Genomic DNA, 14,422 nt, shown 5'->3' with positions numbered 1-14,422 from the left:
ATTCAAAGGATCAGTTTGCTGACCCTCTTTGTGGTTTCAGGGACACAAAAAGTTGCAAGAGACCTTCTCCTGGAGTGACCAGTGTCCCTGGACTGGACTGTCCTGGAATGGGTCCTAGAATGTGCAAGTGCTATTCACAAAGGTAAACTTACACATGAGTAAAACTACACTTCTGAATAACTGTACTACTTTTGGTTATTCACCACTTACAAGTGTGAAACTAATCAAAAGTGCAGACTCACATGTCCCCACTCCCTGAATTCAGGGATGGAGCTTGTTCAGTGGTAAATTACTACTTGTCACCTTTCACATGTAAGTAAAGGTCTCTGCCTCTAGGAAAAATATCTCCCTATGGCGAATACATGGACACGTTTAGACATTTATTAAACTTATAAAAAAAAAAATCAAATATATTTACCTTATATAGTAAGGTAAATTAATTCAAAATGTTTATTTAAAATGTAGCACAGCATTTGAAAATCCAAAAAGGTATTACCATAATTTTAAAATAAATATTGAATTATGTATTAAATAAAAAATATTTTTAAGAGTACAACAAAAACAGAAAGTATAAGATTTATATTTATTTCATAGCATAAATTATTAAAAGTTATGCACAAGATTGATTTAAAATAATTTAAAAATGTTAAAAAAATTAAATTTACAATAATTATGACATTTAAGAAAATTTTAATAGCTCATTTCATAAGAAACTAGTACTTGTGTTGCGGTTATATATATATTTAAGTTAAAGGTATTTATATATTTAAAATATGAAAAAAGTGAATATAATTTAATTTATTAATTGTACCAATATAATTAAATATAATAAAAGGTTTATGGGCTTTTATTTTCAACCTTGCCCCTATTAATCTTAATGGGAGGGTGTTGCAGTACCAGAGGTTGGCCATGTGTGGTGCGGTGCTGGACTTACATCATCTCTGATCTGAAATATAATTATGACTGTTTTGGGCCTTTTTTGACTGTGGTAACAATTGAAGTGCAGTTTGGTAATAGTGATGGCCTTATTATTTAGTGAGTGGGGCATGTCACACTCTCTTAAACAATCACTAAACCCCTCCTCAGTTATCTCTGAACCCCCCACATTTAGTTGTAAGTATTCACAATCTTCTAGCCACTCTCTCCATCCTTCCCACATTTACTACAAAAACTTATACTTGCTACTGAGATCTCCACAGTCAGGGCAGAGATCTCCACACATAAAAGTTAGGGGATGCAAAGGCGTAGACCTCCACATGTAGATTAGATTTAGATTTATTAAAGGTGTTTTCAGCCTATACAGCAAAACATAGATGCCTTTCACTCAAAGAATTCTACATGCATAATAAAAAAACTAGTAATAAAACACATAAGTGAATGCTGTACAAGCATAAAAGCACATTGCATATGTGTTCTTTAAAAATGTAGCTCTTCACAAAGTTCACCAAGATTCAGCTCTGCCCTTTAAAGTTTTTAGGTCATGCCTGCACACCACTTGTGCTGTGCTTGCGAAGTCTTTTTATTTAAAAAAATAATAATCTTAAAAGGGGCTTAAAACCTGTACCTTACTAACCTGAACTTACCATTTGTGGATTCCAATGTTGGTCTAAATTGCTAACTTCTCATTGACCAGAACTTTGTCTGCTTTAAATTCCTGCTCTGCTTTTCCCATCATTGTCATCGCTTGGAGCTTGGACCAAGTACAGCTTCGGGACACTGGCCACTGACTGTAGGCCAGTGTCTTTTCACTGACCACATGCTTCACAAGGTATTTTTTTCTAACTTTTACAAGGGCACTTTCTAGTAAAGCATATGTCTACACTCCGTCTGCTACAAGCTATCCTGTATTCACCACATTTCACAAGAAAACACCCCTTTTAGAACACACGTCACTGCAAAGGGAAAAAAAGTACAATGCTTGGAGTGCATTTGAGGGTGACCGGGTGGGTGAGTTTCAGCAGCATATGTGGCTGTCTGTGTCAGGCAGCTGGTATGTGTTTCTGAAGGGAGTTATGTGCCTGTATGTGTGGATTTTTATTTTTGTCTTGTGGGCACTGTAAATGTGGCATTGGGCAATTGGCATAAGATGCACTTTGGAGCAGCACTTTGGGGCACTTTGATAATGTACTGTTGCATTGTGAGGGTGCATGGTGGAGTTGCCAGGACATTGGAAGGCATTTTGATTTTGCTGGGGATATTTTGAAGGTATGTGTTTGGCATTACCTTGGTATTTGGAGGCAGCATGAGGGTGTCTGGAGTGTGGTGTGAAAGTGTCTGTGAGAGTGTCCGAGGGGGATTTTGAATATGTTTTGGGTACTTGCGAAAGTATACTAGGACATTTCCAGGGTGTTAGCGGTCTCTTGTAGCTGTATAGTTTCTGCTGTGGATCCAGTGGGAATGCCTTTTGGTATTTGAAGAGATGTTTGAGCATGTCTGTGATTAATTGGCTTTTGGGCAGCGTCTGGCCATATAGTAAGTGTGCGCTTGGGCTTTGTGAAGGTGCTAGTATGTATTATAGTATTAAAAAGAAATCTGTTGTGTTTATGGGCATTTTAACATTTAACAGTTTTAACACTGCCAGGAAACATGCAGGCACTCTGCGTGTACTTGCCATTGCCAGTGCACACTGGGTGCTTGATTTGCACACATTCAGGATGCCTGCATGTGCTAGTTATGCAAATGCATACAGTCACATCTGGCACAAACTAGATTTTTGTTTTTGAGTTAAGAGTTAATATCTCTCTAGCACTGTGCATATTGTGTGTCTAGGAGATATGCACACACTGGGTGTGTGGCCGAGTGTGCACAATGAATAGGTGTGATCAGAGCCAATGCTTGTTAAATGAGGTAGGGTATTAGGTGTCTCTTTGCTGTAATTTCTTTGGTGTACGGAAGTGTAGAGGCTTACAGCATTCTCTTTTTGCTGAAGTTGTAACTGAAGGCCTCTGCTTTTCCTCATATTCAGATCAGTATGTTTTGTAGGATACCCCAAAAGTTAGCTTAAGAGGAAAAACATTTGTTAATCTGGGTCATCTAGCTGCTCTCTGCATAGTATCTTGCTGTCTGTGCTTATGCAAGTTACAATTCTGCAGGAAATGTTCATGCCCTCTGCAGCTCCACAAAATGTCTGGATTTCTTTTGCTCAAAGTGTAATTTAACAATAAGCACCCCTGTCTTGTTGGAACAAAGAGCCTGCTTTCACTATAATTAGAAAGCAAAATAAGATACTGGGCTCCTAGTTGCCATTCTCTTGCTAATATCCAAATTGTCTATTAACCATGGAATGTATTTTCTTTATTTAAATCAGCTCCAGATTGCTAGAGGCATGGGACAGTACCAGGCTGAGCTTCTTGGTTTCTTTAGCCTACAGTGTTGCAAAATAAGACTTGACATTCACATCAAAATGTTTTTTCCAGGCCCAATCATTCAAGTTGTCAAGGGGTTCTGGTAGACTCCAAGACAGCCAGGAGCAATGCATTATGGCCTCTTAAATCGAACTATCCAGTGATACTAGTCTTTTACAAATTAACCAAAATCCACACAAAATCCCCTTAACCTGCCAGGGAGACCTATTGTCTTTTCATGGGGAAGCCTGTTAGAGAATGTCTCCAGATATATTGACTTATTTTTTAGGGATGTGGTCAATGACCTTCTCCCCTACTTGCAAGATACCAAAGATTTCCTGAAAAAGAAAGAGGGCATACAATGGACAGAGGATTACTTACTCATGACTCTTGGTGTGTGGGCCCTGTACACTAGTATAGACCATGGTTGAGGTATTGAAGCTTGAAAAACATTTTTGAGAGCACGCCCGTACATCTTCTTTCACATACAAACATGCCAGTGGAAATGATATTCATGAGTCTTGTGAATGATGTTTGTTCTTCAGCAATAAACTGTACAGACAAAAGACCAAGGCAGTCCTACAGCCACAATATGACCGCAGCAAAAGCAAACTTTTTTGCCGTCCCATGGCCTGGCGATGCCAGCGGTCCTAATCCGCCAGGGCAACGCTGCAAGCAGCACTGCCCTGGGGTTCAAGACTCCTGTGTCCACCACCCTTTGCATGGCGGTTACACCGCACTTGACATGGGCAGTGCAGCGGCCCCCATGAGCAGCCCCATCGCGCTTTCCACTGCCTGAATTATAGGCAGTGAAAAGTGCAATGGGTGTTGTCACACCCGACACACTGCCACATTGCCACTGGCTCGATTATGAACGGCGTCAATGTTTTGGGTAGTTTTCATCTGGGCCAGCAGGTGGAAACTCTGTTTTGCCTGCTCACCCAGCGAGAAGCTCATAATATGGCCAGCTGGCAGAAGACCAAACTGGCGGTCTTCCAACCTAACGAGTTTGGCAGGAGGCATCCGCCAGCCACCAAACTCGTAATGAGGCCCAAAGACTACTATGGGCACCTGCTTTGCTCCCAGTTTCACAAATGTGTTCATGGGCTTGTGGAAGGAGCAGGTATCTGAGAAAGATGACATGGTGGAGGACATGCAACATGCAGTATTCTAGCTAACATACATAGATGATCTTTTTATCATTTGGGAGGGCACAGAAAGATCTGCCAGGGAGTTTGTTTCCAAACTCAAGAATAATAAGTTGAACCTTGATTTCATCAAGAATATCACTAGGGAGAAGTTAGAATGTCTTGATACTGTGATTGAAATTCAGAATGGGTCCCTGACCGCATGCTTACATGGAAAGCTACTGCAGGTAATACCATCTTACATGCCTTAAGCAGCCGTCCAGAGACCATGAAATGGAACATTCCATGTGGGGAACTCTTTAGAACGAAGCACAACTGTAGCAATGAACCTACATATAGAGAGGAAGAACATACTATGTGCAATAGGTTCAGGGAGTAGAGATACCCTGAGTGGGTCCTCAAGACAGCCTGGGAAGGTGTCAATATTTTGCCAAGCGAGTATTTTATTTAATGATTCCACATCCAATAGTGATTCTGCCATTAGACTTATTACCACCTTCTCAGGTAGTGATGAAACATTGGGGCAATTTGACATCTGATCCTCCTTTAGGCCCCTGTTACAAGAGAAACCAAGCTTAACTTTCAAAAGAGGTAAAAACTGGGGGATCTATTGATCAGAAGTAGAAGTGACATTACTACCAGAGGTGCAGATGTCCAGGTTCTGAAGGGGTAAGAACTGTAAGCCATGTAAGAACAGTGCCAGTAGAAAAGCTTCCTGTGTTCCTTTCAGTATTGTGGAAAAAAGAAATAAGCAGTTCCTTACCTGTAAGACATAATTTTACATATACATCTTAGAGTGTCCTTCCAGGAAAAGGTACATCGATTGCACCATACACCCTGTGAAAAAATGGCTATTAGAGCACATGTGTGCCACTTGACAAGGATGATCAGCATTACCACATGGTGAGACATTGTACACACCACTGCCAAGACAGGAATCTGTTGGTGTGGTTTGCCATCAAACATATTCTGCTACTGTTCAGGAGGGAACAGGGAAGTGAAGGTAAGGCAAAGAGAATCTAGATGGATAATTTATTTAAGAATCAAGATCCATCAGGGGCTTAACACTGAGGAACAGCTGGATATCTACCTTCATTTAGCTTGAACCCTTACTGAAAAAATGTGTGTACATTGTCTGAATGTCTATGTCTGTGTTTTATATAGCATGTTAGTGATATATTTGAACATTTCCTTCTTTTCTGTGTGTTTTTCTTATTGTTCCAGGAGGAAAAGAAGAGTATCTCAGGATGAAGTGGTGCCCTACTAGCTGATGCTCCCTCCCCTTTTCTCAGGCCTGACGTGGCCATAGATGCGGTGTTACATAGGTCCCGTGTTTTTTCTTATCATGTGTTTCTGGGGGTGTTTTGCACTTGTTGAGCTCATTTTTTGTGTTATTTGTCCTTTGAGTGAAAGTGGGAGATGAAGGCTATTCAGGATATTCCATTTGATAGGTACTTGTCATAGGTTGCTGTTCTTCCTTTTTCTATTTATGACTTGCCCTCTGAGACATTATATTCACACTTGCTGGGGACAGTTCCCGGACACCAGTTGGCCCACTCGGGCATTATTTTTTGAGGTTGTAACCCTTCCTTTTTCATTCTGATAGAGTATGATGTCATGAAGAAGCCCTCGGTAATAAAATCCATGGACACTTCATAGACTTCTATTTGTAAAGGTCTATTTGTAGAATTAGATTAATAGAAGAGCTTATCTTGAAGCGTCCTTCCAGCTCTGTGTCCAGCCAGTAACTGCCCACATGCACAGCGACCAGAACACAGAGCATGGAATGACCCCCATAGGTTGCAAAACTTAAAGCAGATTAAATACAGAACATAGAATAAAGAATACAGTGCATAGAATACTGCAAATCTCCCCTTTACAACACATAACTACAAAATTTACAATAAATGATAAAACAAAGAAATCAAGATGAAACATGCTAATAATATATATTAATAATAACAAATACAAATCAAGTAGAGAATTCTTGCAGATATTTTGGTTTCCTAGATATCCTCCCACTCCTAGTAAAAATGTCTTCTGATACATTAATTACATTATCATTACTGTGATGCATGGTAACAGTGTTATTCTGATCAACATTCCTTGCAGCACTGGAATCATATACAGTACCATCACTAACAACATAATCCTGAATGGTATTCCTCATAGAGGAATCATCTTTCCTAAAGTAATCATTAACTGAAGTATATAACATGCATCCAGGTTGTTGAAAATTATTCTCAACAACAGTGCAGTGAAAGCCACTTGGAAGAATTAGGTTCCTTTTAGCCCACCAATGTCCATCTTCTAACTTAACAGAAGAACGCATCTCTTTAGAAACTTTAAATGGACCCTTAAAGTGGGAATCTGTTTTCGATTTTTTAGATTTAATATCTTTTAACATGCCACAAGACCACACTATTACATCAGACAACTTAGTATGCTTTTTCACATCATGATATGTTTTCATCTTCTCATGAGCTCTTTTCACATTAGAATCTATTCCTTCAATTCAATCATGTCTTTGCAATTGGTAGACACTTTATCATTCAACCATTTGGGGCAAAACCCTATATATGCTCGCCTCCCTTTCAACAAAGTAAAAGGTGGTACCCTGTGACAGTATAAGGAGTATTATGATATGCCCATACTTTATTCTGAATAATTGACTCTACCTCCACTCCACAAGTCACAGCACCCTCTTTCAACAATCGATTTGCCCTTTTTACAGCACCATTCATTTGCAGTGTGTATAAAGGTACATTGAAATTCTTCAGCATAACCTTACAAGGTGCGAATATTGTAAAAAAAAAGAAAAACTAATAAATACTTGGGTAGAAACTTCCTTCACAAAATCATAATGGATCAGTTTTGAATAATATGTGGTAATTGCTACTAATGCCGACATGGGTCCAGCAAAATCAAAGGCTAATTTTTTCCATGGACCTTTAGGAATAGGTGTATTAATTAAAGGTGTATCATTCAATTTTCCAAAGTTTATTTGATATTATGAATTCCTGGCATGTCCTAATAAATACATCTACTTCACAATCCATTCAAGGCCACCAGAAATTACACCTTAATGTTTTCTTATTGGATGTGTCCCCTAAGTGCTCCAGAGTGCTAAACCAATAATCTTAGACCTCAATCCTTTGGGTACCACAAACTTACCATTGCATAACAAAACATTAGATTCCAAAGTGAGCTAGCCGACAATTACAAAACAATTCTCTTTGTAATTATCATACAGATGGCCATCCAATATGCAAGAATGTTTTGACTTTGCTCAAAACAATCTCTCTGTTGCATGCCTTATTCCGTTTACATTCTGATATTGAACCTCAACACCAATTAATAACATCCAGAGCCGCTATGATAAACTAATTTCCAAGAAAATCCTCAAATTGTTTTTTCCCCTATTCAGCCATAGGAAGTCTTGATAAACAATCTGCTCTTGCGTTTGTGCTGTCAGGTATTTAGCTTATATTAAAATTATATTCCTGTAGTTTTGAAAGAATTCTCATCGGCCAAGAAGAAGCAGATGCAGTACCTTTATCACCCAACAAATACATTAAGGGTTTATGATCTGAACTTAAAGTAAATTGAGTACCCCAAACATATGTTAAAAAATGACACATTCCTGGGCTCCAAAAGTTCCCCTTATTTTGTTACTGCTACCAACTCACCGCCAACTATTTGGTAAAAAAAAAAATCCTTGGTAATAAAATTCATGGACACATTTTAGACTTCTATTTGTAGAGGTTTATTTGTAGAAGAATTAGATTCATAGAAAAGCTTCCTTCCAGCTCTGTGTCCAGCCATTAATTGTCCACATTCACAGCGACCAGAACACAGAATGTGGAAGGACCCTCATAAATTGCACAATTTAACAGCAGATTAAGAATACAAAACATAGATTGAAGAATACAGAATATAGAATTTCTAGGGGCTGTTATTTTATGCAGCAGACAGGAGTTTACTTTAATGTTCATGTTTTATTTCTCTGCATTTTCTATGGAGTACCATCATTTCCCAGGGATGTTCTGAACATTTGATGAATATATTGAATATCATATGTATGTTGGCTTTTGACAGGAGTACTGTAATCACATTTTCTAAATTTGTTTTTCCACATCCTGCTGTATAATGATATCAGACATGTGACCTCCTTTTTTGGAGACTCTCGGAAGATGTATAATTGGTGGTATTTGATTTGGATAATTGAATTGTACTGTATTTATGGTATAAGATTGTATGCCACTTCAAGGTGACTTACATGTATGTTCCAAATCTTTGTAATATGGATGCCCTTGTCCCGCCTCTATGCTTTTGTGCTGCTTATAGTTGTTCTAACCAGAGATACTCATGTGATCAATACCTACGGCCGAAACTCTTCAAGTGGTGGCTCGAATAAATCATTTTTGTGGATTTTCTTCACCTATGAGCATGTGAACAGTGATACTTTGTGGTTTGATTGTAGTTCCCGAGTATGCCCCATCGGCTGCTATTCTACCTCTTCATGAGGTTGTGGGTTCCCCCATGTGTGGGAAGGAGCTTGGGGATCTGGCAGTTGAAATGTTTTTAAAGTATATATTTACTAATCTTTTAGGATATTATATGATGCTAATACTCATTGCCATTCACTGATTAATAACTAGCGCCTAAAGGCTATGTAATATTCCTATGTTTTAAGTTTACATATAATAAGGTTCGAAATTAAGGATAGGCAATGGCATTTTTAATCCAGTGTGTAGTTATGTTTTATAATGTTTTTTTTCCTATCTTTTGCTCATCTCTTGAAGAGATTAAAACAATATGAAAAAAGCTGAAACTAAAAAATTAGCTGTTTATAGCTCAGTTAATTGGTCTCTTGCCAACTCCACAAGGCAGAAGAGGGTTCAGGACAGATCCAGGAGTTCCAACTACTTGAAACAAAACTTTTTCTAGGTCTGGGTAGAAGGGAATGTCCCACAAAACAGAGACACCTATGAGGTATTGAAGAAAATCAGCAGGTCCATTTGGAAGAGGGTGAAAATTGCTTTCAGTCTCTAGATTACATGGCCTGGTATTCATGGACTCTGATACCATTATATTTCTTACATTTGGATTGTGAGTACTGTTCAAACGTACAAATATTAAAAATAGACATGATAACAGATGTTAAACAGGGTAGATTTCTAAACACTGGTCCGGTTAGAGGATGTTAACACACTGGTTTTTAAGTAAACATTTATTTTAAGAAATGTGAACCTACACTAAAGGTTTGATTACAAGTTGACAGTTATTTGGTGTGCGGCACAATTGTTCCCAAAATTCCTATTCTGTCCTGTGTCCTCACACTACATAAGTATTCAAAGGCATTGTGGCCAAAATTGGGATTAACAAGCATACCCTTGAATATCAGGCCCTTTTCTGCATGATATCCCTCATCCAATTCCACAGATATTTACCACCACCTTTGAGCAGATGTTAAATGTCAGTGGTTATACTGCTGGGAGCCAGGGGTGGAGACGGGCACAGCAGTGCAGCACAATACTGAGGGGAGGATTGGCCGCTCCCTCCTTGTCCTGTGGTATAACATGGCCTTAAGTGGGACTTGGCTGTGTTTCTGATCACAGCTCATGCCATGATTTCTCTGGATGTTGATCTGCATTGTCAAACAGGGCCTAGTGTTTCTGTACCAGGAATTATCAGGAAGCTGTGCTTAATTTGAGCCAGTGATTGCAGGGGGTCCCACCAACACTCATTTTCAGGTACTGGTAGTTATTCTTCCTCATCAGACTTTGACCCAGACAAGAGAGGTAAAAACACTAACTGGGGAAAGAAGGAAAAAAGATTAAAAAACAGTGGCAAAGAAAGAAAGTAGGGATGAAAATGAAACTGAAAGTGTGAGATATGGGAAAAGAAAGTGCCGGGTGGTGGAGGAAAGCAGTGTGGGGAAATATCAAGACTACGCAGCTTTGGTATTGGCACATCTGCCATTTGTTAATGCAAGCTGTGGCTTCAAGCAGGACTTTGGGCACCAACGCCTATTCGTTTATTAATTCAGCATTCCCAAGAAAGGTTTTGCACACCTAGTATTCCAGACATACTGGATCACCCACAATCACAGCAGCTGCATTCACCACCAGGGATAATGCTCTGGGAAACAGATAATGAGGACTTATGTGCTTTCAACACAAATAGTGCTTCCTTATTAACAAAATGTAAAATATTAAAGAGGTATTGTGTTGGTGGATTTGCTCTTTACAAGACTACCCCTGAGAGGATTTATGGAACACATGGAATCAGCCTGTATGATTCCAGATGTCCACTATCCAAAGATTTAATTTATCCAAGGTCACATGCTTATTAACGTGAAGTTCATATAAATGTGTAGACATGTTTCAGTTATGGATTGTTAGTTGTCCACTATGTTAAAGTCTTAAGTTAGGTTCTTAAATTACGCCCTTGTTGATACGGTCTTCAGAGGGCCAAGCCACTGAATAGACATGGGCCTGATGCACTGAATGGAGGGCGCTTCTCACGCACAGACTTGCATCTCATTAGCAAGCAGTTTCGGGACTTTTCCTCAGCAGCAAAACGCTACCTCTGTGCAGCCTGCGTGAAATAGTTGCCAACATATTTTGGAAAACCCACTAGCTGTCCACATACCTGATCACAACATAGTCCAAAATGGTAGATTTGCATAAACAAATGTTTGTTTGAAATGCTCTTCCTCTTTCCTAGAAAATCTGCAAAGTTTGCACATATAAGCACGTAGGTATTCAAAACAAAACATACCTGACTATAATAATTATAGCCATCTAATGTGAAAACGGAGGAAAAGCTGAGGACTGGAATGGGTTACAAGCTACAATTTGAAGAACTTACTGAACATTTATAAATGTAGTCTTAGGTAGTTTAACAATGTCGAACTCTTACCATTCCATGTCCACAGTCAGTCCCATCTGCTAAAGGCATATGTTGAGTACGACAGCCCTTATCAACTCCTTCTGCACTTGTACACCACAGTCGCTTGCATTGTTTCTGTAAAGAGGTCCGTAAAATTTACTTTAAAATGATACTCTGCCATAGTTTGCTTTCATTCATTATCTGATCTGCAAGACGTTCAGAACTCTGATTTAAATTATTGCTTGTCAAACCTAGAATATTCCAAGACAATCATGCAGGGACTTGTCTAAAAAACTAGTGGACCCAATAACGAGTTGTCATGAATCATAAGCCTTCAATATCAATATAATAAACTAGGCAAATGCTAATTTTGTGTTTCATTTTTAAATACATAGATACATTCTGTTTTGTTGATTAACATTTTGAGATAGCATTAACATTTTAAAAATACTTCTCAAATAGGGAATACGATTGTGTTCTTTGTGCCTCAGTTACGTAGCATAAGGGCGAAAATTATACATCTATTTTGGTGTAAACTGTTATTAACATCATGAAAACGTCTGTTTGGTATTAATTATGTAAGTCGTATATGTTTCTGTGGATAGTAAAATGGGCTTATTTATGGTAGTCAAAATTTGGTGCATTTGAACATCATGAATATCTGATCCCCCATCCCTATTTAATAATTTCCAGTAATCTTGATTTTCAGCAGCTTTTAGAAAACCAGTGACCTCTTTGTACAGTAAATATGTAAGTAGGGCCTGCCATAACATGTAAAGTTGAAACAGAATGAGCATCCACCATGTGGTACACACAGGACGTTATCACAAGGTGTTATCATCACCATGAATATACATGCCTCCTGTTCTGAGTTTATAGCGAGAACAAAACATGTATTTTCAAAAAGGAATCATCAGCTGTGGGTTATCGCACATCCCTAGTCAACTCCCCATTTTACTTCTGAATTGATTTCAACAGAATGTACTCTGTTACATTCCAATAGATAGGAGACACGTGTTCAATCAATACTGACTCTTGCAAGGCTGCAGAAATAACAAGCGAACAATAGATAAAGTCAAAAATGTATTAGTGCCCCAATACATCGTATTAGTCACTGGCAATAAAAAGATGTGTGAGCGCAAATAAAAGTAGAAAGAAGATCAAAACAAGTCTGCTTCTAACACTATTGGCGAGAGAAATAGACATATTATACTGGCACTATTTTAGTCCGCAACAAGAAAATTCAGAAACCAGCACCAAGAATACACTCCTGGGGGATTAGAGGAGTACCATGTCATGTGAAAGCACAAGTTAAGCAATGGAAAGACGAATAGAGAAAATTGTAATATAAGAGAAAGAATGAGCAGTTCTTTTCAGTAAGGGCAAGAAAGAAACACACCAAGTTTCGACTGTGGGGTAGTAAATCATTGGGCTCAAACAGCAGGGTACAAGCAAAAATGTAATTCTGAGCTAAGGACATACCAATAACCAAACTGGGATTAAGTGTACAAAAAGAAGGCAATCATACGGGGACTGGGTCAATATATAAGAAAACAGAGATAATTTACTCCTGTTTATACACCAACAGAGCAGAAATGAAGTTACTTCATGTAGATTCCAGGAGGTCAGATCAGTCACAGTCAAGTCTTATAAACCCAGCAGTTCTGGGAATTAGCCCGTGACAGAAATGGTCAATGAGAACTTGAGTATTTGAAAAAGGGAATGAAGGACGGAGCCCCTATCTCGAGCATCTTGTATTGTAGACAGTGTCTGTGTGAGTGTCACTTTAGAGCCCTTGTAAGTGCAGCTGGGTCCCGTCTGAGGTAGAATCAGAAGGTGGTCTGTCTGTAGAGGGGAGCCGGAACACAACTGTTCTCTGGAAAGGTCAACCATCGTCACCATATTGAACAGAGAAAGTTGAAAGAGAAGAGTAGCAAATATTATCAAAAGAGGGCTATGGCTCCCGAATACCAGCTACAAAATATTATTTGACCATAATAGTGAGATCAAAATATCTTGAGTACAAAAATAACGAAATTTGGAACATTGAGTGCAAGTTTATATTTTTTACCAATAATGATGTTTAAAATATTGTTGATGAATATAATATGGGATTTAATATCATGTGTTTGTAATGTATTTTCCGTTAGAAATTAATGTAGAAACCTAGGTTTGATTTTAGTGTTTCTAGCATTATACTTTTTTAAGTGTGTTGTTTTTGAGTTGTGATTTCTTTAAACATTCCATTTTAACTTTTCTGAAGTTTAACCATAATACGTTTTGCAAAATACACATTGGTCATATGCACATTCTATGCTTGCAGGATTGAGTTAGACCAGTAAATCCATCCTCACTGTTTGAGTTTACTTATCTCACAAAGCGGTATTGTTTGTAGCTGATGTATTACATGCGGGGAGCTTGTGTAAAGTACTATTTCTAACTTGAAGTCTTTGACAGAGTGTAACATCCGAGAATTTTATGCATGTTCATTTTGTACTACTGTGTGAGAGAGCGTAGTTTAAATATTACATATGCTAAACGTGAAATGCTTATATCAATGATCAATAATGCTGCATAGAAAACGATAATAATTAGAGTAATGCTTAAATATGCATCTGAAAATTCGACTATAACGTGTGTGGTCACAATTATATACGTGAAGCTAACAATGATAAATAAAACTGTTCATGCTATGGTTTATATTAACATTTATGATATTACATTGTATAGAAAAATCTCGTAGGCCTTAAGTTAGCGAAAGTTGAAGATTTAGCTGTGTAGCTCTCATATTAAAGCATATTTTCTGTTTTTCAGTGTGCTAATTCGTAATGGGCCATGACCCTGCAATTGTTCCTTTCCTTCGTTTTATGTAACAAATTTCATCCTGTTCCCATCCGCATGCTAGCTGCCTTAGTATGAGTTTTATACATATTTTGAAACAAAAGTAAATGAAAGAATGTACAAGGACATTAGACCATGGACAAAAGGAACTCATGACCCGAGAAACGTGCCAAAACGGTGAAGTAACCCCGG

At 38.3% G+C, this 14,422-nt stretch overlaps 1 protein-coding gene across 1 annotated transcript in view; it reads right to left on the bottom strand.

The window, feature by feature from the left end:
• ADAMTS20 (ADAM metallopeptidase with thrombospondin type 1 motif 20) overlaps positions 1-14,422 on the bottom strand; it is a 1,292,194-nt gene that overhangs the window by 749,188 nt on the left and 528,584 nt on the right. Inside the window, exon 13 of the mRNA XM_069228834.1 lies at positions 11,420-11,524. Coding sequence (XP_069084935.1) covers positions 11,420-11,524 — 105 coding nt within the window. The remainder of the gene's footprint in view (positions 1-11,419; positions 11,525-14,422) is intronic.

The sequence above is a fragment of the Pleurodeles waltl genome, chromosome 4_1 (assembly GCF_031143425.1).
Source record: "Pleurodeles waltl isolate 20211129_DDA chromosome 4_1, aPleWal1.hap1.20221129, whole genome shotgun sequence".
NCBI classification, from domain to species: Eukaryota; Metazoa; Chordata; class Amphibia; order Caudata; family Salamandridae; genus Pleurodeles; species Pleurodeles waltl.
The sequence above is the reverse complement of the archived record's forward strand: the minus strand, read 5'-3'. Positions and strand labels throughout refer to the sequence as shown.